Genomic DNA, 21,758 nt, shown 5'->3' with positions numbered 1-21,758 from the left:
TAAACAAATATAACCCAAACTTATACTTTTCTTCTTCACCCGTCTTCCCATTTTTCTTACCTCTTCTTGTCTAAATACGCTTCACACACACACACACACACACACAGAGGTCCATAACATAAAACTGTGGAAACATCTTGATCATGACAAATATGACCACTCTATGAGATTTCTTTATTGAGTTTCATAATTATGTCTTGTTGTGTGTGTTTTTTTTTTAGGTTTGCTCCCCACTGAAAATGACGGATCAGAGGCAGGAAGTGTCGGAAAAATGGACACAATGCAGTTGATAATGTATTATTAGTAAGTTTTGGTTTCTCATTCCCATACCTTTGTTTTTACTGGTGACAAGCATTTCCATTACCATTGAGTAACAATGTCACTGAATGCAGTTTCTTTCTCCTTCCGGCATGCACAGTAAACAGGCTCGCAAGTGGAACCGCTGGTTACGCCGTAAATGCCGGGTGTACGTTAAGTCCAAACTTTTCTATTGGTGGGTGATTATGCTGGTCTTCTTCAATACGCTAGCTATTGCAACAGAACACCACAAGCAGTCTGAAAGGCTCTCAAACTGGCAAGGTCAGAACACTGCACACCTGACATTTCTGCATGCAGACAGCTGGCCAATGAAACACACAATCTGGTTACTATTTGGTCACACCAAAAACACAGTGATCACTTGCAGATGGACTGAAGATTGTAGAGGCATAATACACAGAATGACATATATACTTAGTTACTGTCTTTCTATATTTTTCAATTTAACTTTGGCCTTCAGTCCGAAATTGATCAAATATTAATTTAACCATTAAAAAGTTGCTTTTCAGGAATGCAAGGGCTTATCTCTCTCTCTCTCTCTCTCTCTCTCTCTCTCTCTCTCTCTCTCCCTCTCTCTCTCTCTCTCTTTATATATTATACAGTGCCATGAAAGAGTATTGGCCCCCTTCTCAAATTCTTCTATTTTTGCATCGTTTTCCCACTTTATTGCTTCAGATCATCAAACAAATGTAAATATCAGATAAATGTAACGCACATTAAAAAAATGATGTTTTTAAATGGTGATTTCATTTTTAAGGATTTAAAAAAAACTATTCAAAGTTACCTGGCCCTAGGTGAAAAAGTAATGGCCCCTAAACCTAATAAGTGGTTGGGCCATCCTCAGCAGCAACAACTCAAATCAAACGTTTTCTATAACTGGGAATGAGTCTTTCACATTTCTGTGGTCCATTCTTCGTTGCAGAAGTGATTGAATTCAGCGAAAATTGAGGGTTTTCGAGCATGAATGGCCTTGATTTTTTCACTCCAAAACCTTCATTTTGTTTCTTTAAGCAGTTCATAAGTTGACTTGCTGGTGTATTATGGATTGTTATCCTGCTGCAGAACTGAAGTACGGTTCAGCTTGAGGGCACAAACTGATGGCTGAACATTCTCCTTCAGGATTTTCTGTTAAAGCGCAGAATTCATGGTTCCATCAATCACAGCAAGTTGTCCAGGTCCTGAAGGAACTAAGCAGCCCATGACCACCACCATGTTTGACTGTTGGTATCATTAGCATTTTCTGAAATGCTGTGCTACATTTTACGCCAGATGTAACGAGACATAGACCATCCAAAAGGCTCAACTTCCATCTTGTCAGTCCATATAATGTAATACTCTCTCAAATGTCTTGGGAATCATTCAGATGTTTCAAAAGTAAGATGACCCTTTTTGTTCTTTTTGGTCAGCAGCGGTTTTATTATTGCCTAGTGACCTAGTCTCTTCCTTATTGTTGTGTCATGAACACTGACCTTAACTGAGGCAAGGGAGGCCTGCAGTTCTTTAGAAGTTGTCCTGAGTTCCTTTGGGAGCTCTTGGATGAGGCATTGCTGTTCTCCTGGGGTAATCTTTGTAGGCCGGCCAATCCTGGGAAGGTTCACCACTCTTCCGTTTTTTTCTCCGTGTAAAGCATTAGGAATGGCTTTTGTAACCCTTTCCAGACTGATAGATGTCAATTACTTTATTTTTCAGCTCTTCTGGAATTTCTTTGGATCGTGTCATTTTGTTGCAGCTTTTTTAGATCTTTTAGATTTTGTCGGGACAGATTCTGTTTAAGTGATTTCTTTATCGAACAGGTCTGGAGGTAATCACGCATGGGTGTGATCAGTGACAATTAACCAAAAATTCTGATTAGCCAGAAATAATTAATGATTTAAAAAGGAGGGGTAATTACTTTTTTCACACAAGTTTTTTTTCTTTAATGAATTAAATCACCATTTTAAAAATAGCATTTTAAACTCACTTGGGTTATATTTATATGATATTTACATTTGTTGGATGATCTTAAACATTAAAGTGGGTAAACTATGCTAACATTTTTGAATTTGAGAAAAAACTGTATATATATATATATATATATATATATACATACACACAATGGGTACGGAAAGTATTCAGACCCCCTTAAAATGTTCAATCTGTTAATCTTGCAGCCATTTGCTAAAATAATTTAAGTTCATTTTTTTCCTCATTAATGTACACACAGCAAAAAAAACAAAACAAAAAAATACTGAATTGTTGAAATTTTTTGCAGATTTATTAAAAAAGAAAAACTGAACTATCACGCAACCATAGGTAACCATAGAACCCCATATTGAAAGGAAAATGGAATTGTTGAAACTTTTGCAGATTTATCAAAAAAGAAAAACTGAAATATGACAAAGCCAAAAGTATTCAGATCCTTTGCTGTGACACTCATATATTTAACTCGGTTGCTGTCCATTTCTTCTGATCATCCTTGAGATGGTTCTACACCTTCATTGGAGTGCAGCTGTATTTGATTATACTGATTGGACTTGATTAGGAAAGCCACACACCTGTCTAAATAAGACCTTACAGCTCACAGTGCATGTCAGAGCAAATGAGAATCATGAGGTCAAAGGAATTGCCTGAAGAGCTCAGAGACAGAATTGTGGCAAAGCACAGATCCCTGGCCAAGGTTACAAAAAATGTCTGCTGAACTTAAAGTTCCTTACAACAGAGTGGCCTCCATCATCCTTAAATGGAAGACATTTGGGCGACCAGAACCCTTCCTAGAGCTGGCCATCCGGCCAAACTGAGCAATTGGGGCAGAAGAGCCTTGGTGAGAGAGGTAAAGAAGAAACCAAAGATCACTGTGGCTAAGCTCCAGAGATGCAGTTGGGAGATAGGCGAAAGCTCTAGAAAGTCAACCATTACTGCAGCCCTTCACCATTCGAGGCTTTATGGTAGAGTGGCCCGACGGAAGCCTCTCCTCAGTGCAAGACGCATGAAAGCCCATATGGAGTTTGCAAAAAATCACCTGAAGGACTCCAAGATAGTGAGAAATAAGATTCTCTGGTCTGATGAGACCAAGATTGAACTTTTTGGCCTTAATTGTAAGCAGTATGTGTGGAGAAAACCAGGCACTGAGTGTCCAATACAGTCCCAACAGAGAAGCATGGTGGTGGCAGCATCATGCTGTGGGGGTGTTTTTCAGCTGCAGGGACAGGACGACTGGTTGCAATCAAAGGAAAGATGAATGCGGCCAAGTACAGGGATATCCTGGATGAAAACCTTCTCCAGATTGCTCAGGACTTCAGACTGGGCCCAAGGTTCACCTTACAACAAGACAATGACCCTAAGCCTCCCTCAGATGACCCAGACTCTGCTTCCTCATGGGAAGGCATGTCGGTGGATTTGAGGAGGTCTTCGAAGTATTTTCCCCATTGACTCACAACTTCCCAAGTCGAAGGCAGCAGCGCCCCATCCCCACAATACACAGTGTTGATGGTCCACTGCTTCCCCCTCCTGAGACGGCGAATGGTGGACCAGAATTTCCTCGAAGCTGTCCGGAAGTCGTTATCCACGACCTCACCGAACTTCTCCCATGTCCGAGTTTTTGCCTCAGCGACCACCAAAGCTGCAGCCAGTACCCATCAACTGCCTCAGGAGTCCCACAGGTCAAAAAGGCCCGATAGGACTCCTTCTTCAGCTTGACGGCATCCATCACCGCTAGAGTCAACCAACGGGTTCGGGGATTCCTGCCACGACAGGCCCCGACGACCTTACGGCCACAGCTCCAGTTGGCCGCCTCGGCAATGGAGGCGCGGAACATGGTCCACTCAGACTCAATGTCCCTCGCCTCCCCCGAGACGTGGGTGAAGTTCTGCCGGAGGAGTCCAGCTGTGTTTGATTATACTGATTGGACTTGACTCGGAAAGCCACACATCTGTCTATATAAGACCTTAGAGCTCACAGTCTGATGAGACCAAGATAGAACTTTGTGGGCTTAATTCTAAGCGGTATGTGTGGAGAAAACCAGGCACTGGTCATCATCTGTCCAATACAGTCCCAACAGTGAAGCATGATGGTGGCAGCATCATGCTGTGGGGGTGTTTTTCAGCTGCAGGTACAGGACGACTGGTTGCAAACGAAGGAAAGATGAATGCGGCCAAGTACAGGGATATCCTGGACAAAAACCTTCTCCAGAGTGCTCAGGACCTCAGACTGGGCCCAAGGTTCACCTTACAACAAGACAATGACCCTAAGCACACAGCTAAAATAACGAAGGAGTGTCTTCAGATCAACTCCATGACTGTTCTTGAATGGCCCAGCCAGAGCCCTGACTTCAACCCAATTGAGCATCTCTGGAGAGACCTGAAAATCACTGTCCACCAAAGTTCAGTATCCAACCTGACAGAAGTTGAGAGGAGCATCACTCCCCAAAAAAACTCATGGCTGTATTAGCTCAAAAGGGTGCTTCTACTAAATATTGAGCAAAGGGTGTGAATACCTATGGTTGCGTGATATTTCAGTTTTTCTTTTTTAATAAATCTGCAAAAAATTTCAACAATTCAGTATTTTTTTGTTTTGTTTTTTTTGCTGTGTGTACATTAATGAGGGAAAAAATGAACTTAAATGATTTTAGCAAATGGCTGTAATATAACAAAGAGTGAAACATTTAAGGGGGTCTGAATACTTTCCGTACCCACTGTATCTAATGATCATAAAGAAATAAAACGTGCATTATCCTGAATCTAGTTGAATAACTATTGTAATTCTTCTTTTGTAATTTTTTTTTTACTCTGGGCTGCAACAACATCCACAATCAACAGACAACACCAATAATCTACTGCTGTCCATGTTTTCCCTGGAGATGGTTATGAAGATGTATGCTCTTGGCTTCTCTTCATACTTCATGTCACTCTTCAATCGTTTTGACTGCTTTGTGGTGTCCACTGGCATCTTTGAGCTCATCCTCGTACAACTGAACATCATGTCAGTCATGGGCATCTCAGTGCTGCGCTGCATACGCCTGCTACGTTTGCTCAAAGTCACCAGGTACATTTATGTACAGTACTTTGCAATGAAGTCATTTTCATACTATAACACATCCCAGTACAATACTGCACTCTTCAACTTTAGTTGATTGCAATTCTGTCATTCGTCTTCACTGACATACACAAGAAAAATGAATGTAATTTTGATCCAATTCACTATATGACAGGTTATTAAAATGTTAAAATGTATTTAAGCGTGACCATTCTAAACATGTCGTGTTTTGTATCTTGCTTCAAACTGCTAATTTCTCACCATAGAAAGAGAGAAACGAGGGAACCTGATGGGTAAAACTAAAACGCTCCAGATTGTATTCAATCTAATAGCAGCACATTGTGTGAGTGCTTCGCATTGGTTCTGGGTTCATTTTCTGGCTTGGGCTTGTTCTACCTGAGCTTACATGGGTTTTCCTGGGGTACTCTGCCTTACATACAGTATAAAAATATGTTTTAGATTAATTGGTGAAATGGACTGCAGAAAATTAAAAAAATGAATCGTGAATTTTTTTTCTAACTAAACCAAATGCAATGAATGTTATAAATGACTGCTTCTACCTGAATAATCATGATGTTCATCTGTTCTTGTATGCTATACTGTAGATACTGGACCTCTCTCAGTAATCTGGTGGCTTCCCTCTTGAACTCAGTCCGTTCTATTGCCTGCTTGCTGTTACTGCTCTTCCTCTTTATTGTCATCTTCTCCCTGCTGGGTATGCAGGTGTTTGGAGGAAAGTTCAATTTTTCGAACCAACCAAAACCCCGGAGCACTTTTGACAGCTTCCCTCAAGCCTTGATAACTGTTTTCCAGGTACAAGAAGAATAAGTTCTGTTTTTACGTGGAGGTTTTTTTTGTGTGTGATTGTACAAGTTTGTTCTGGAGCATTTATTGGCAACATAAGTAAGTAAAGGCACTGAAATGTCACGGTAACTTGTCCTACTTGTCTGACATATAAACCGTTTTTTGCACTGGCAGTGTAAAATAACCACTAAAAACTACTAGCTACCACACGTGCCTATCAACCATGTGCTTTCACTTCAGATAGCAATATGAAACAGAGCGAACAGACTAACAACTTCAAGAAAAGAGCCACTTGTTACTTTTTTTATAATAAACCAAATGCAGAAATAAATGTGGCTGATTAACGCAATGTTTTAAGATGATAATGATCAGTCTGTTTTTGATAAACTGAGTGCGATTTATACAAATGTCTAACTCATCTCACTTATGTCATTTAATAATAAATTATGTTGATTGAAATGCATAATACTGTATTATCAAAATCCTGAGCTTTGTAGAAACAAACATCAGTTTATTGTGATGCTATGATTATCATTGGAGAATACAGAGTCCCTTTCCTACAATTTTTTACGTAAATGAGAACATGCCGTAATTGATCACTAACCATGCCAACGCATTAGTAAAGTCAGAATTACAGTATATATTTCTCGGCCATAAATATAACACAATCCAATGTAAAATAATAAGTACAGCTGTAACTGAGCATGCCTTTTTGCCAATTAATTGCATAACCTCGAAATGTCGTATAGTGATACGGTCATAAACTGAGAACCCTCTAAAATTGATTATACCGTTTCATTAATTAGACTGTAATTTCCACCTCGGCACTGTGCTTAAGATTCTTACAGGTGAGGATTGGAATGCTGTCATGTATGATGGCATAATGGCACATGGGGGACCCAGCATGCCTGGAATCCTTGTCAGCATCTACTTCATCATCCTGTTTGTCTGTGGAAATTGTATCCTTTAAATTTGCCTGCATGTGTCTTTCCCAAAAATTACATCCCTATGTTATATTCGTTGACTAAAAAGTCCTCCAGTCATTCTTCTAAATGTCTTCCTGGCCATTGCAGTCGATAATTTGGCTGAGGCTGAATCTTTAACTTTGGCACAGAAGGAGAAAGCAGAGGATAAGAAGCGAAAGAAAGCACTCAGGTTAAGCTTCCATAATGGGAAATGTTCTATGCAGTTATGAGTAACAGCACTTTCTTATATCATTGTCATGACCAAAATCACAAACAAGACCAAAGGAAAAAGATGTCTCAGAGCTTGACTAATAACCTGCTATTGTCATATCACAGAGTGATGTGAAAGCCCTTATTTTTGCGAAACCCTTCCATCCATCCATTCCTCCATCCATCCATCCATCCATTTTCAACCTTAGAGTTTGCCCTGTAGTCCGCTAGCGCACTGCTAATGCTAACATATAATGTCAAACTCCATTGATGTACTAACGCTAAATAGTATCTTTGCTGCAGTGTTACATCCCTTTAAGCAATGGATATTGGAACACAAACCTTTAAGTTGTTGCATGGACAATGGAGAAAAAGAGTATATTTAGCCAAGCATGGGAAATTTATTAAGGAGCTGTTGCTCTCATCAGTCTCACATAGCTAACAGCCATCAAACAACGAAAGTATCTAATAACTCTGCTGACACACAGGAAGGAAGCAAATATAAAGGGCATGACGACGCAGGCATGCGTCCTATAGCATGTGCCGTAGGGCCTCACTGTGGTACAACCATAATACTGAACATCAACTGAGGACATATACACAATGTTTCCTAACACAAACAATGCAACAAAACATGGAAACAGACAATATAACAGTACTCAGTCACATATTCTGTATCCTCTGCAAAGAAAAACTAATACTATTGCTGTATTGAGGAGCTGAGACGCAGCAGCTGAGACCTCCATCACAATTCGCAGTATCGGCACTTTTTTTTCGGGAATGAAAAAACTTCTTGTAGTGTGACACTATCCATGACTTGGACGATTTGGGCCTACGATAGCCCTACGACGCCAAAATGAAAAATCTAGCATGTTTGATTTTTTGGGGATATCTTCCGTGTAGTGTGGCATATCAATGACAACTCTCCGGCAGCACACCTTGGCGTCGACCAATAGCATTGTTGTGACCGGCACATCCTCTCCCGTGCCCGCTGTTGTTAACATACTTAGGTACCTTTGTCAACATTTATTCACACTCTCAGCAGTAATGGTAAGTACAGCATCTTATTTTTTTATTTCAATGTATTTTAGTTTCTTTATACGAAGTGTTAACCTTTCATGCTACGGTCACCTGACCGTGGTCAGGAGACGGAGGGGTTAACTCCCTTCTCTCGTTGCACAGCTGAGCTAGGTGGCCGCAACAATAAAGGCACAAAGCACCGATTTGCTGCTTTAATGGGTTTATTAGCTCCTCTGCACAATCAATGTCAACGGGTCCTCCGCTAATCGCTACTCTACCCCAGTCGCCGTCACTACACTTGCTACTGTACACACTCGCACCGGCGCGCACTCCTTCCTCCTTCACAGTCCCGCCGGACGACGCCTGCGCAGTCCCGTCTCACTCACCCATCGACGCACACGCCCACACACACTGAGCACAATCACGTGAGACAATATCCGTAACAGAAGTATTTTGCCGTAAATTTCGACTTTAACGGTGAAATCCGACTTACGCGGAAAATCATGTTACGTCGCCAGCATAGGAACGGAACTCGCTCGTAAATCGAGGACTTCCTGTATATGATTACAATTATTAACAACATATGAATTTTTTTGTGACATAAACAACCAACCAGTTGCATGAATCTGATTCATAGGGCCAACTTGCCAAACAAGACTTCTGAGGAAAAAGCCAATCTTGCAAAGAAATTAGCTGAGCAGAGAGCCAAGGGCCTTGAGGGCATCCCAACTACTGCAAGGGTAAGAGAATTTTAATTGAACTTAAAGATAAAACAAATATATTTCACTGCTTTGTGCATTTAATCAAACTCTTAACTTTCAGCTTAAAATTGATGAGTTTGAGTCAAACGTGAATGAAATTAAAGACCCCTTCCCTCCAGCTGACTTTCCTGGTAAACACAATCCTTCAATATTGTATATTTCATCATATAAAAAAATTCAGAAGAATACATGCTAATCCCTGTCTTTATGTTGATGAGGTGATGATGAAGAGGAGGACCCTGAGATCCCAGAAAGCCCAAGACCTCGTCCAATGGCTGATCTTCAGTTGAAGGAAGAAGCAGTACCAATGCCAGAAGCCAGTTCATTTTTCATCTTTGGACCACAAAACAAGTACGATCATGATGATTGTTGTTTTTCAGAAACTCCCCCCCAAAAAAGTCAATTATAGTGGTATTTTGACTTATGAGTGCTCTGACTTTTTTGAGTTTTTCACGTTACAAGCCGTCAATTTTTTTGCTTGAGTAACAAGCGATCTTCAAATACAACGCCGCTTGAGTAAAATTAAAAAAAAGGAGTGCCACGCTCAATTATGTGCATATCATACACAAGGTAACTTTACATGTGCTTTACATGATTAAAAGCATTTAAAAACAAAGAAAAGAAAACAGCTGATAAACATTTAAAACAAAGAGAAAAATTAAAATATAATTAAAACATCATACAGTGCAATAAAGATCACTTAAAAGTGGAAATGCTCTAAAAAGCATGATAAAAAAGAAGAGTTAAGATGGACTTAAAAACATTCACACTTGAGGTTGATGTCACTTATTTCAACTCACTTATTTATGCCAATGTGAATTGGATTGGACCCAAGAGCAGACTGAGGCAGAGGGAGTAGATTTAGAATAATTTACTGTAGGTTGGCTCAGGGTAATATCCAAGACGAGGTGGAAGACCGCCGGGACGAGGAGCAGGCAGGAAGCGGGAACGTGGGGTAGCTCGGCGGTGTGGCTGGAGCGGTCAGCGAGATGGGGAAGGCACGGAAGGAACACTGGAGACGGTGAAGAACACAATCGGTGAGGACAGATGCGGGTCATAGGATAATTACTGTCGTATCACAAAACCTGGGAGTACGAGAGTCAGCTGGTGAATCACAAACAAGCGTCAATACTCAGGCAAAGGCTATAGAACTTGACAGGCTTTAAATGCAGGCAGTAATCAGTGCTGCCCAGGTGCTGCTGATTGATAGGGAGACAGAGGGGGAGAGGAAGATAAAAGGCATACGGCGTCAACCAAGCTCCAAAAGAGGAACTGCAGGGCATGGATCATAACAGTACCCCCCTCTCAATGGACGCCCCCTGGCGTCCTACCAGGTTTCCCCGGGTGAGCCGCATAAAAGTCTCTAACAAAGGAGTCGTCCAATATCAGTTTACATGAAATCCAGGAGCACTTCTCTGGACCATAACCCTCCCAGTCCACGAGGAACTGAAACCCCCTTCCCCGGGGCCGTACATCCAAGATGCGTGATACCGAGAAGGCAGGATGGGTGTCAATGACACGGGGGGGCGGAGTGGGTATGACCGGAGGGCTAAGAGCACTGGTGGAGACAGGCTTCAGCATAGAATGAACATATGAAACGTGGGATGGATCTTGAGAGACTGGGGCAGCGCCAACTGTACAGAGGTGGGATTGATGACTTTGCTGACCGGGAAAGGTCCAATGAAGCGCGGCGTAAGCTTACGTGACATGGTTTGAGAGGGAGGTCACGGGAGGAGAGCCACACCATCTGACCACCTTGTATACAGGTATAGGGGAGCGATGGAGATCCGCCAGCTACTTATTCTTCTCCGCCGCAGTGACGTAGCAAAGAGTGTATTCCAGGTTTTGGTTTGCCCGCTCCGTCTGGCCGTTGGTTTGGGGGTGGTAGCCGGAAGACAAACTGGCTGCTCCGCCCACCGCCTTACAGAACTCTTTCGAGACCTGGGATGAGAACTGAGGACCTCTGTCCGATACAATGTCAACAGGGATACCATGAAGTCTGAATACGTGGATGACAAGAAGGTGAGCAGTCTTAAAAGCAGAAGGCAATTTGGCAAGAGGTACATGCCCAGCCAATCGCAGGGCACATATAAACAAACAACCATTTGTACTCACATTCACACCTACAGGCAATTTAGAGTCTTCGATTAACCTACCATGCATGTTTTTGGGATGTGGGAGGAAACCGACGCAAGCACGGGGAGAACATGCAAACTCCACACAGGCGAAGGCGGATTTGAACCCAGGTCCTCAGAACTGAGATGCAGATGTGCTAACCAGTCATCCACTGTGCCGCCAGTATACCTATATATAGAATGAAAAATTTCAACAATAGCAGTAACAGTGGGAACAACAATTAAACAACAATTATATGAAGTTAATCAGCAGAGCATTTGGAAGGGGTCAGACCAGAATAGCAGATTACATTCAGAGTGTGTGTCGGAAAATTAGTGTACTGTATTGAAGGAATCCCAAACTGTCCAGGTGTGATAAAAGGTTTGTGGTAAGGGGTATATAATTTTTTTTCAATCTGAATATTAAAAGCCTGCATCAATATAATATTGGGTTATCACCAAAAACAACTGTAAGGAAATGAAGCCAAATGTTTGATTGCAGTGCTTTTTGAAAACAGCTTGCTGGTCTCTGCTTAAAATGCTTACATTGAATATTATTGTCGCGAATAAACACTTTTACTAAAATCCAATTCATAATGTTCAATCTGAGATTCATCAAACTTTTCTTTTTTTCAAAACCCCTTTATAGATTCCGGAAGCTGTGCCATCGGATCATAAATGCAACCGCATTCACCAACATCATCCTCCTTTTCATCCTACTGTCATCTGTTTCTTTAGCAGCTGAGGATCCGATCGACCCAATGTCCTTCAGGAACCAGGTGACAAAGTATATGCATGTATTGTCAAAAAAATTATAGAGTTAAAAAAAATGTCATTCACACTTATGGTATATAATACCATAGAAGTTGCAATTCATGTGAAACTTAGGTGTTGGCGTATGCTGATATAGTCTTCACTTCAGTGTTTACAGCAGAGATTGTACTCAAGGTAAGGTAAAATCAATATTATTCATACAGATAAAAAAAAATAATAATAAAAAAAAAGAGGTTGAGAAGTGTTGTAATGTTCCGACCCATCATTTGTAGTGGCCATTGCTTTTCAGATGACAACGTATGGTGCCTTTCTTCACAACGGGTCTTTCTGCCGGAACTCTTTTAACATTTTGGATCTGCTGGTTGTCAGTGTATCGTTGCTCTCAATGGGAATGGAGTAAGTGGATTCTGAAAACTCTTCACCAATTTTAAGTTCTGTCGGTATAGAGTTGATGTAGAGATGATGGGAAAGGTAGGACCTTGTGACAGTGGAACTAAGACACAAACAAACAAACAAACAAACTACCTAACTAACTAGCTAGCTAACTAACTAACTAAACTGTGACCTTCATCCACAATAATTCCACAAGAATGTATCCATTCATATTTTTCATATTTTAACAGTTTCTAAATGTTGCTGTATTCCCCATTATAGAAACACAAAGTGATTTTTAGTAATTGCCAATGCTGTAGAATAAACCTTCATTGTTGCACAATATGACCCCCCCACCAAAAAAAAGCTTTTGCCCAGATTTTTAGCATTATTCATAATTAAAGACTGTTTGATTTTTCAACCTAGATCCAGTGCCATCTCAGTGGTTAAGATTCTCAGGGTGTTGAGGGTACTTCGACCGCTGAGGGCCATCAACCGAGCAAAGGGCCTGAAGGTATGCCATTGGTTCTTGGATAATGTATGTTTGAAGGTATTGAGGTATGTGTCATTTCATTTCTAGCATGTGGTCCAGTCTGTGTTTGTTGCTGTCAAGACCATTGGAAACATTGTACTGGTTACCATGCTACTTGACTTCATGTTTGCCTGCATTGGAGTTCAGCTTTTCAAGGTAAACATATTACAATGAAACATACCATACTTTATACCACAGTTTAATTTGATATGCTGTATGTCAAAACCATAGATGGTATTTGTCAATTGAAAATCCCCTTGTATAAAACTTTACCAGGGAAAGTTCTATTCCTGCACAGACCCAGACAAAATGACTGAGGAAGAATGCAAGTAAGCACTTTGATGTTTGAAATAAATAAGCAATGATGTAAAGATAAACCGTGGTGAAATGAGAATCGCTTGTGCTGTTGATGGCTATAGGACAATACCACTGAAAATTAAACAGAAGGGTAACTCATTGACGCTTTGACGTCCAAGCTCGAGTATGAATAGTTGTCATAGTCAAAATAGTTTCTTCACAGTCAAATATCTGTGTTTAGAATAATAGTGCTGATTGATGATATGATTGACTTTTCCTTTTACTTTGTTACTCAGAGGTTGGTATATAAAGTATCAGGAAGGAGCACTTCATGAGATGGAGGTCCAAAAGAGGGAATGGACCAACTCAGAACTAAACTTTGATAACATCTTCAATGGGATGCTGGCGCTCTTCACCATTTCTACATTTGAAGGCTGGCCAAAGTGAGTCATGATAATAATCTGACAAGTCGAAAGGCTTTTGAAAAATTTGAAACTAAAAGTGCGGCGCGCTCAGAAACTGATGTAAACACTGAGCGATGCCATTAGTGAACTGAAATTCCATAGAAACAAATCAATTGAAAAATATAACACAGATTAAAGAAATTCATTAAATAGAATCAAAAATCTGATTTTTCAAATGCTGAGACTGATCATTCATGCTCTAGGCAGGATATATAAAGTGTCTACATGGGTTAATTATGTACATTACCTTCTGCCATCTAATGAAAGAGTGTTTAATTGTTCTGACGTCACTGCTAGATGAACAAAGGTTAATAAATGATAACCAAATGGATTGGAAGTAACACAATTTAAAAATTTTAATGAATTATTTTATTGGTAGAATACACTATTTTATGTTGATTCTTTTTTAGTATGTTTTTATTCATTTATAATTGGTTAATTGATTTCTTGTAAATAAATTAAACCAATATTATTAAACAACTTACTGATACACGCAAAACAGAGAAGTACTGTTGGGAACTGTGAAGGCAGAAGCAAATTTATTTTCCAGAAACCTTTTTTTACAGTGCACAGCGATACAAACAATAATCTTGGCTGTGATTTTTCCTTCTTCTTAATGAACATGATCAAAAACTCCATCCATCCATCCTTTTTTTTTGTTTTGTTTTGTATTCAGGATCCTTCACAAAGCCATTGATTCAAATATAGAAGATAAAGGGCCGGTGTACAATAACAGAGTTGCCATCTCAATTTTCTTTATCATCTACCTCATCCTTATTGCCTTTTTCATGATGAACATATTTGTGGGTTTCGTCATCGTCACCTTCCAGGAACAAGGAGAGCAAGAGTATAAAAACTGTGAGCTGGACAAAAACCAGGTACATTTAGCACACTGAACTAAATCTGTAAAGTACTTCCATCTGAAAATGTTCCCAATTTATAGCGCAGACATAGTTAAATGACATGTAATTTTAAATATATTCATGTGATATTGTTTTAAAATGTATTATCTTTTATCTGATACCAGCTTTTTTTAGTATGCGCAATTGTCAAAGCCTTGATAAGCTTCGTCTTTATTTTCAACATCACGTAATAAAACATACTATACACTCTACTTAAATGGTACTCAGTTCAATTCAGACCTCAACCAAGGCCAGAAGATAATGCCACTAGGTGAACTTGTTAATTATGTTTATGTGGATTATGCCAACCATGCATTTGCCCTCATCTCCTTTAAATTCTCCAGCGCCAGTGTGTGCAGTATGCTCTTAAGGCCCGACCACTACGATGTTATATTCCCAAGAACCCTTACCAATATCAAGTGTGGTACATTGTCACATCCTGCTACTTTGAATACCTTATGTTCCTTCTTATAATGCTCAACACCATGTGCCTGGGAATGCAGGTATGTAAACGACACACATCATACGTTTGTAAACATGTCCTATTTCTCTCTGTTCATTCCTCCTATTGCTTAGACCTTTTACCTAATTCCGTTCCAGGAATCAACGACAACTCAGACTCAATAAAATCCATCCATACATTTTGTACATAATCTTTTTCCTCATTAGTTGTCATAGGTGAGCTGGAGCATATCCCAACTGACTTTAGGCAAGAGGTGGGGTACATACTGGAATGCTGCATACAGTTGAAATCTTCAGTTAACCTAACAACGTTTTTAGAATGTGTCAGTTCGGTAGAGTACTGACATGCATAAGCATGTGATTTCCACAAGGGAACCCCCGAACCACAGTCCCAACCATTAGGCCAGATCATTTGTTGAAATAGACATAAGGAACCCATCCAGAAAGTTTGGAGATGTTGGTGCAAGGGCCAGTTAATTTCTCAGATTTCATCGCAGTTGCCTCATACTGTAGCTCATGATACAAATAGCTAGATCAATGAACTTTTGAAGACGAGTTAAAAATTTCCATCCATCCATCCATTTTTTCCGCTTAGCGTAGGCAGTAGCTTTAGCAGGGAAGCCCAGACTTCCTTTTCCCCAGCCACTTCATTCAGCTCTTCCGGGGGGATCCCAAGGAGTTCCCAGGCCAGCCGGGAGACATAGTCTCTCCAGCGTGTCCTGGGTCGTCCCTGGGGTCTCCTCCCGGTGGGATGTGCCCAGAACACCTCACCAGGGAGGCTTCCAGGAGGCATACTAATCAGATGCCCGAGAGGAATTATACCAAACCCCAAGCCGTGTGTGGTGGCGAGCCCAACTATATCTAGTCGGAACTTCTCGACCTCACACATCAACTCGGGCTCCTTCCATGCCAGAGAGGTGACATTCCACGTCCTTAGAGCCAGCTTTTGTAGCCGGGGATCGGATCGGCAAGGTCTCCACCTCCGGCCACCTCCCAGCTAACATTGCACCCAACCCCTATGGCCCCTCCGAGAGATGGTGAGCCCATGGGAAGGGGGGACCCACGTTACCCTTGCGGGCTGTGCCCGGCTGGGCCCCATGGGTGCAGGCCCGGTCACCAGGCGCTCGCCTTCGAGCCCCACCTCCAGGCCTGGCTCCAGAGGGGGCCCCGGTGACATGCCTCCAGGCAAGGGAAAACGTCTTCCTGAATTTTTTGACATCATGGGGTTTTTGGAGCTGTGCTTTGTCTGGTCCCTCACTTAGGACCTGTTTGCCATGGGTGACACTGCCAGGGGCATAAAGCCCCAGACAACTTAGCTCCTAGGATCATTGGGACACACACAAACCCCTCCACCACGATAAGGTCACACCTCAAGGAGGGGGGGGTTAAAAATATTATATTTTTCAAATATATTTAACATTTATTTATCCAGGTAAGGCAATTGAGAGCAGGTTCTCATTTGCAATGCCGATCTGGCGGCAATATTTGGTGATGCGTTAGGATTTTTACTGCTACTGGCATGTGAACCATTACCCATTTCAGAAAGGGAAAACTAGCTTCACTTTGAATGCATTTTCTTTCCAGATATTGTTGTATCGGTTGGAAATGATTGTGCAAAACCTGGAAGTGGGTGGGACTGCTTGATGCCTATCCCTCGTGAATAGCGGGGGTTCACCGAGTGCACAAAATTATTATTACCCTCACAACTTACTGACATCTCTGTATTTTTACTTTGACCCACAGCACTGCAACCAGTCAGACCATGTTACACATCTATCTGACATGCTGAATGTAATTTTCACTGTGCTCTTCACTGTGGAGATGATCCTGAAACTGATGGCCTTCAAAGCTAAGGTTACATTGCATCTGTTATGCTGATGTTTTTTTGTTGTTGTTGTTGCTGTTTTGTTTGTTTGTTTGTTTGTTTGTTTTTTTTAGAGTAACACTTTTTCTTGACCATAACACATCACCTCATAATACTTTAGAAATAAATAAACGGTTTATTGAAATAGCCCACACACTTCAGATTCCGCATTTTTATTATGTTATGAATGATCAGAGAAGAGATACTACCATTTCACACATATGGACATTTTTGGTGATACCTTTAAATTTGAACTGTTAATATTTTGAGCTACACAAATGAATGGTAGCTACCATAACATGTACAGTATATCACTCCCTCTGATCTTCTCACAGGGTTACTTTGGAGACCCCTGGAATGTTTTTGACTTTGTCATTGTCATTGGAAGTGTTGTGGATGTGATTCTGAGTGAAATTGATGTGAGTATTACACCAAATATTTTTTTCTAAATGTCATTTGCTACTCACTTCATTGCACCATTTTAAATAAGCCTCAGTAAATCCACTGTAACAGTAAAAGGGCTTCACTTGTAGAACACTTTTCTACTGTCAAGTTACTCAAAGCGCTTTTACACTTCATTTGCCCAGTCACACGTTTAATGGAGTAAACAGTAACAATATCAAAGTAAATGTAACAGCATTCCAAGTAGCAACTTTCACACACTAATGATGCAGCATCATAAGCAAATGGAGGTTCGGTATTTTGCACAAGCTCCACCACTCTACCACCCGAACCTAGACTGTAGCTTCCACCTTTTGACAAAGACAAAACCCAGTTCTTGATCAGTTTAAGCCAGAACATTTTGCTCAAATAGATTTGACAAGTTGGCCTTTTTACATGCATCGAATATTCAATATTATACAAATAAAGATTAAGCTTTAGCTTATCTAGCTGAAAAATGTTTATTTTTTGTGTGTTCTGGTACAAGATGGAATTGTATAACTGATAAACTCCTGTGTTCCTAATTATTTCAACACTTCCACCCGTTTCCACAGGTGAAATTTCTTGATTTTTGATTTTTTTCCCCCTCTCACACAGGCAGCACTGGTGTCCTCTGGGGGGCTTTACTGTCTCCATGGCTGCGATGTAACTATATTAATGAATGCATTGTGATTGCGTGTAGCCTGTTAAATGCAAATATGATATACGATTACGTTGCAACATTCCTAATATCTAACATCACCAAAATATGTGGCTTTTTATCATAATGATTCACAAATTCCAATGGGATATCTAATACACAAAATACTAAATTATCAAGTATGATCCTGAAGTGTATATTGTGGCGGTGCTGACATAACAATAAATAATAACAACACAAGGAAAAATATATATTTATTTTTTGCAGGCAGTCGATCCTATGCAAGCAATTGCCGTAAGTTCAAATCCAATTTCGTGGGCATTGAGGACTGCTGTTGATTGTTGTTGACTGATGACTGATCACTGTCTTTCCTCTTTCCCTCTGTGTAGTCTTCGGAGAATATGAGTGTTTCAATCACATTCTTCCGACTGTTTCGGGTTATGCGACTGGTGAAACTTTTGAATCGCTCTGAAGGAATAAGGAATCTGCTTTGGACCTTCATAAAATCCCTTCAGGTCAGTTTCATCCCAGTGCTAGGTATTAATGTGTCTGTGTGTGTGTATGTCCATCTCTGTGTGTGTGTGTGTTTGTTTGTTTGTTTGTTTTCTGAGGGTTTTGAACTATTCACAGACAGGCTTCTGGATCACATCTTGAGAACCACTCTTATGCTCGTATGAAGTTAGGCTAATCAACAACCTAAATAGTTTGAATAGACAGTGGTGGTGTAGGATTCCTCTATTCACAAACAAGGCCTTACAAAAAAAAATATATTAACATTTACAAGCAAGCTGTAATGGACTTATAAATATTGAAGATGATATGAAACTACAAACATACAGAGCGCTCTATCTATTTGGGTTCACACGTTGTTTTTGATTCCAGGTGAAAGGCACCCTACACCCTGACTAAACCCCAGACTCCACATTGGACCAATTCCAATGTCAGCCCACATACAGACAAACACCAATCCACAATCTCATTCACACCTACAGGAAGTCCTCAGTTAACCTAATAAATGTTTTTTGGAATGTGGGAGGAAACCGGAGTGCCTGACGACAACCGTTGACGAAAGCACAGGGGGCCCATGTAGCGACTAACCCAAAACCTTTCAAATATGCGCAAACATGCTCCATTCCATTCATTTATATTTTATTTTGTTGAATTTAATGCATAGTGTTGTTTTATGTTTCATTTGTCCTTTTGTTGCAGGCTCTTCCCTATGTTGCGCTGCTCATTCTAATGCTGTTCTTTATATATGCTGTTGTTGGAATGCAGGTAGGAAAAGACATACCTTGCATGTGTGTGCAATATACAATATACAACTAAGCAGTATATACATTGGAATGTGGCCCATTAAACTAAAGTCTTTGGGAAAGGGAAGACTATCCTCACTTTGATGGCATTTTCTCTCCAGATATTTGGTAAAATTGCTTTGGTTGATGGTACATACATCAACAGGAACAACAACTTCCAGACTTTTCCGCAGGCTGTGCTGCTGTTATTCAGGTGAGTGGCAAAGTTCAATGCAGAAATGGTACAATACGTTGGATTGGAATGTTGAACAAGAGCTTCAGATCTATTATTATTAATAATTATCGGGCAGTTGCACTAATTGTCTGACTCCATTTGAGTAAAATACTTAGATTTCAAATCAACTCAATCTTGCGCTAAAAAATTGAATGCTAAGAGACCTTTTTGGCATGAAATCATAAAATTTTGGGCAATTTATTTTTTTATTTTATTTTTTTTATTTTTTAAGTGGACCACTCATTTTGCATATGCTAAGACCTGTTTTAAATTAAACTCATAATCACAGTAGGTGGCATTTCCTTTGGCTCATTTGGCCCAAAAATCATCACAAGAAAACATCTACCTTTTTGAAAACAGGACATTGACTTCGAGTCTTAGTGAACACTGGCGGGACTTGCTGCCAATGCTCATGGGTAACTTTTAATTTTTAAGCTTTAGTTCAGCTTTGAACATAGGTGCAGTGTGAAATTCTACACGGAATGAAGATAGATTATCCACTTGTCTCTGAAACAATCTACAAAACTTGGACACACGAGCATGTGTCCTCCTCCTCAGTAGACTCATCTCAATTGGCATCTCCCTAATCCCATATAAGTGGTTGAATTACTACTTTTCGGTCCTCATTCCACTTGAACCATTCACACCACAGCTATCTCCAGTCACCACAGGTGTGCCCCTGCCCTAAATCTCCAAAGCAAACCCAACGCCCACCCCCCTTACATCACAGACTGCATCAGTGAGCTCTTATCCTGGTTTAGTGCAAACTTTCTCAAACTTAGCAGAGACATAAACAAATTATTCTAGCCGGATAGCAGTCTACACTTTCCAAAACAAACAGTTTATCCATTGCGACAGCAAGAGCTGTGGCTCACTCACTCAGCAGAGTGGGTCATCCAGTGACCGAATTGTCCGTGGTTTAAATCCCAGCTCCGACTGTCTGCAGTGGAAGTGTCCTTGGGCAAGAAACTGAACCCTAAATTAACCTAAATGGTTTGGCAGCAGCTTTGAAGATAGGCTAATCAAAACAATCACCCAATCAAAACACTGTGTGTGAATCAGAGGCGGAGCTATGGGCGGGCTTGGATGTGCACAGGCCCACCCAGATTGACAGACTGTCCACCCAGAGAGATTCAATCTATCTTCAAGCTATCTTTGGGTGAGAGGCGGGGTACACCCTGAACCGGTCGCCAGCCAATCACAGGGCACATAGAAACAAACAACCACTCGCACTCACATTCACACCTACGGGCAATTTAGAGTCTTCAATCAACCTAGCGTGCATGTTTTTGGGATGTGGGAGGAAACCGGAGCACCTGGAGAAAACCCTCACAGGCACGGGGAGAACATGCAAACTCCACATAGGCGGGGCCCGTATTTGAACCACGGTCCTCAGACCTGTGAGGCAGATGTGCTAACCAGTCATCCATTGTGCTGCCATAATAATAATAATAATAATAATAATAATAATAATAATAATAATAATAATAATAATGTATTTTATACATTGAATACTGTGGAAAAAAATGCAAGGCAGTACTTTTAGAGTGTGTAGGCAACCCTTTTGTCAGAAATGCAGAGGTCAGGCGGCAGAGAGTTCCAGAGCTGGTGAGGAGAGTGGTTGAAAGCTCTGCTCCTCATGGTCCAGCTCGACGGGCATGGGTTACAGTCAAGTTGATGGAGGAGAAGGATCTGAGTGTGCTGGCTGGAGTGACAATATGGAGGAGGTCAGACAAATATGGAGGGGCAAGGTTTTGGATTGCCCTGAAGGTAGGAGGAATTTGATTCAGTTGTTTTGTGAGTTGCGACAGGATGGGGGTGATATGGGGCAATGAAGAGGTTTTAGTGATGATGCGTGCAGTGGATTTCTGGACCAATTAAAACTTGTGGAGGGACTTGTGAAGGAATAGTAAAGAAAGGAGCTGACGAGAATGTGGACAAGGATGGAGGCGGTATTGTGGGTGAGCGGGGTGGATTCAGTGTATTGTGTAAATGGAACTGTATCCAACATTATACCAACTACCAGCATGTCTTGCACCGTTCGGCCGTGACAGCATTCAGTACACTCTGCTCCCCTCCCATTGAAATCATTAAAAACTGACTTGCATATTACAGAATCTTATTTCCCTCTGCAAGCCAAACTCAACACATATCTATTCATAATTTCATACACCTCCTAGTCTTGATTTTTTATTTTTTTTATTGATTTTATCGAGTCTTGTGCGCTGAAAGGCATCTTTAAATCAAATGCACTAAAAAAATAGCATAAAAAACACGTTAC

General features: G+C 40.8%; 1 protein-coding gene across 7 annotated transcripts in view; it reads left to right on the top strand.

The window, feature by feature from the left end:
* LOC133483173 (dihydropyridine-sensitive L-type skeletal muscle calcium channel subunit alpha-1-like) overlaps window positions 1–21,758 on the top strand; it is a 43,647-nt gene that overhangs the window by 9,291 nt on the left and 12,598 nt on the right. For all 7 annotated transcript variants that reach the window (XR_009790045.1, XR_009790046.1, XM_061783951.1 and 4 more), the window contains 25 exons: window positions 222–303; window positions 419–579; window positions 5,112–5,337; window positions 5,934–6,141; window positions 6,971–7,091; window positions 7,173–7,287; window positions 8,965–9,067; window positions 9,150–9,219; window positions 9,307–9,439; window positions 11,852–11,981; window positions 12,091–12,150; window positions 12,266–12,372; window positions 12,775–12,862; window positions 12,929–13,036; window positions 13,157–13,209; window positions 13,474–13,620; window positions 14,318–14,519; window positions 14,888–15,046; window positions 16,749–16,859; window positions 17,205–17,288; window positions 17,908–17,955; window positions 18,218–18,244; window positions 18,340–18,465; window positions 19,160–19,225; window positions 19,365–19,456. Coding sequence is in view for 5 of the 7 variants with exons in the window: in XM_061783951.1 (XP_061639935.1) it covers window positions 222–303; window positions 419–579; window positions 5,112–5,337; window positions 5,934–6,141; window positions 6,971–7,091; window positions 7,173–7,287; window positions 8,965–9,067; window positions 9,150–9,219; window positions 9,307–9,439; window positions 11,852–11,981; window positions 12,091–12,150; window positions 12,266–12,372; window positions 12,775–12,862; window positions 12,929–13,036; window positions 13,157–13,209; window positions 13,474–13,620; window positions 14,318–14,519; window positions 14,888–15,046; window positions 16,749–16,859; window positions 17,205–17,288; window positions 17,908–17,955; window positions 18,218–18,244; window positions 18,340–18,465; window positions 19,160–19,225; window positions 19,365–19,456 (2,827 nt within the window). In the remaining 2 variants the exon portion in view is untranslated. The remainder of the gene's footprint in view (window positions 1–221; window positions 304–418; window positions 580–5,111; window positions 5,338–5,933; window positions 6,142–6,970; window positions 7,092–7,172; window positions 7,288–8,964; window positions 9,068–9,149; window positions 9,220–9,306; window positions 9,440–11,851; window positions 11,982–12,090; window positions 12,151–12,265; window positions 12,373–12,774; window positions 12,863–12,928; window positions 13,037–13,156; window positions 13,210–13,473; window positions 13,621–14,317; window positions 14,520–14,887; window positions 15,047–16,748; window positions 16,860–17,204; window positions 17,289–17,907; window positions 17,956–18,217; window positions 18,245–18,339; window positions 18,466–19,159; window positions 19,226–19,364; window positions 19,457–21,758) is intronic.

This window comes from Phyllopteryx taeniolatus, chromosome 9, assembly GCF_024500385.1.
Source record: "Phyllopteryx taeniolatus isolate TA_2022b chromosome 9, UOR_Ptae_1.2, whole genome shotgun sequence".
Classification (NCBI taxonomy): Eukaryota; Metazoa; Chordata; class Actinopteri; order Syngnathiformes; family Syngnathidae; genus Phyllopteryx; species Phyllopteryx taeniolatus.
The sequence above is the reverse complement of the archived record's forward strand: the minus strand, read 5'-3'. Positions and strand labels throughout refer to the sequence as shown.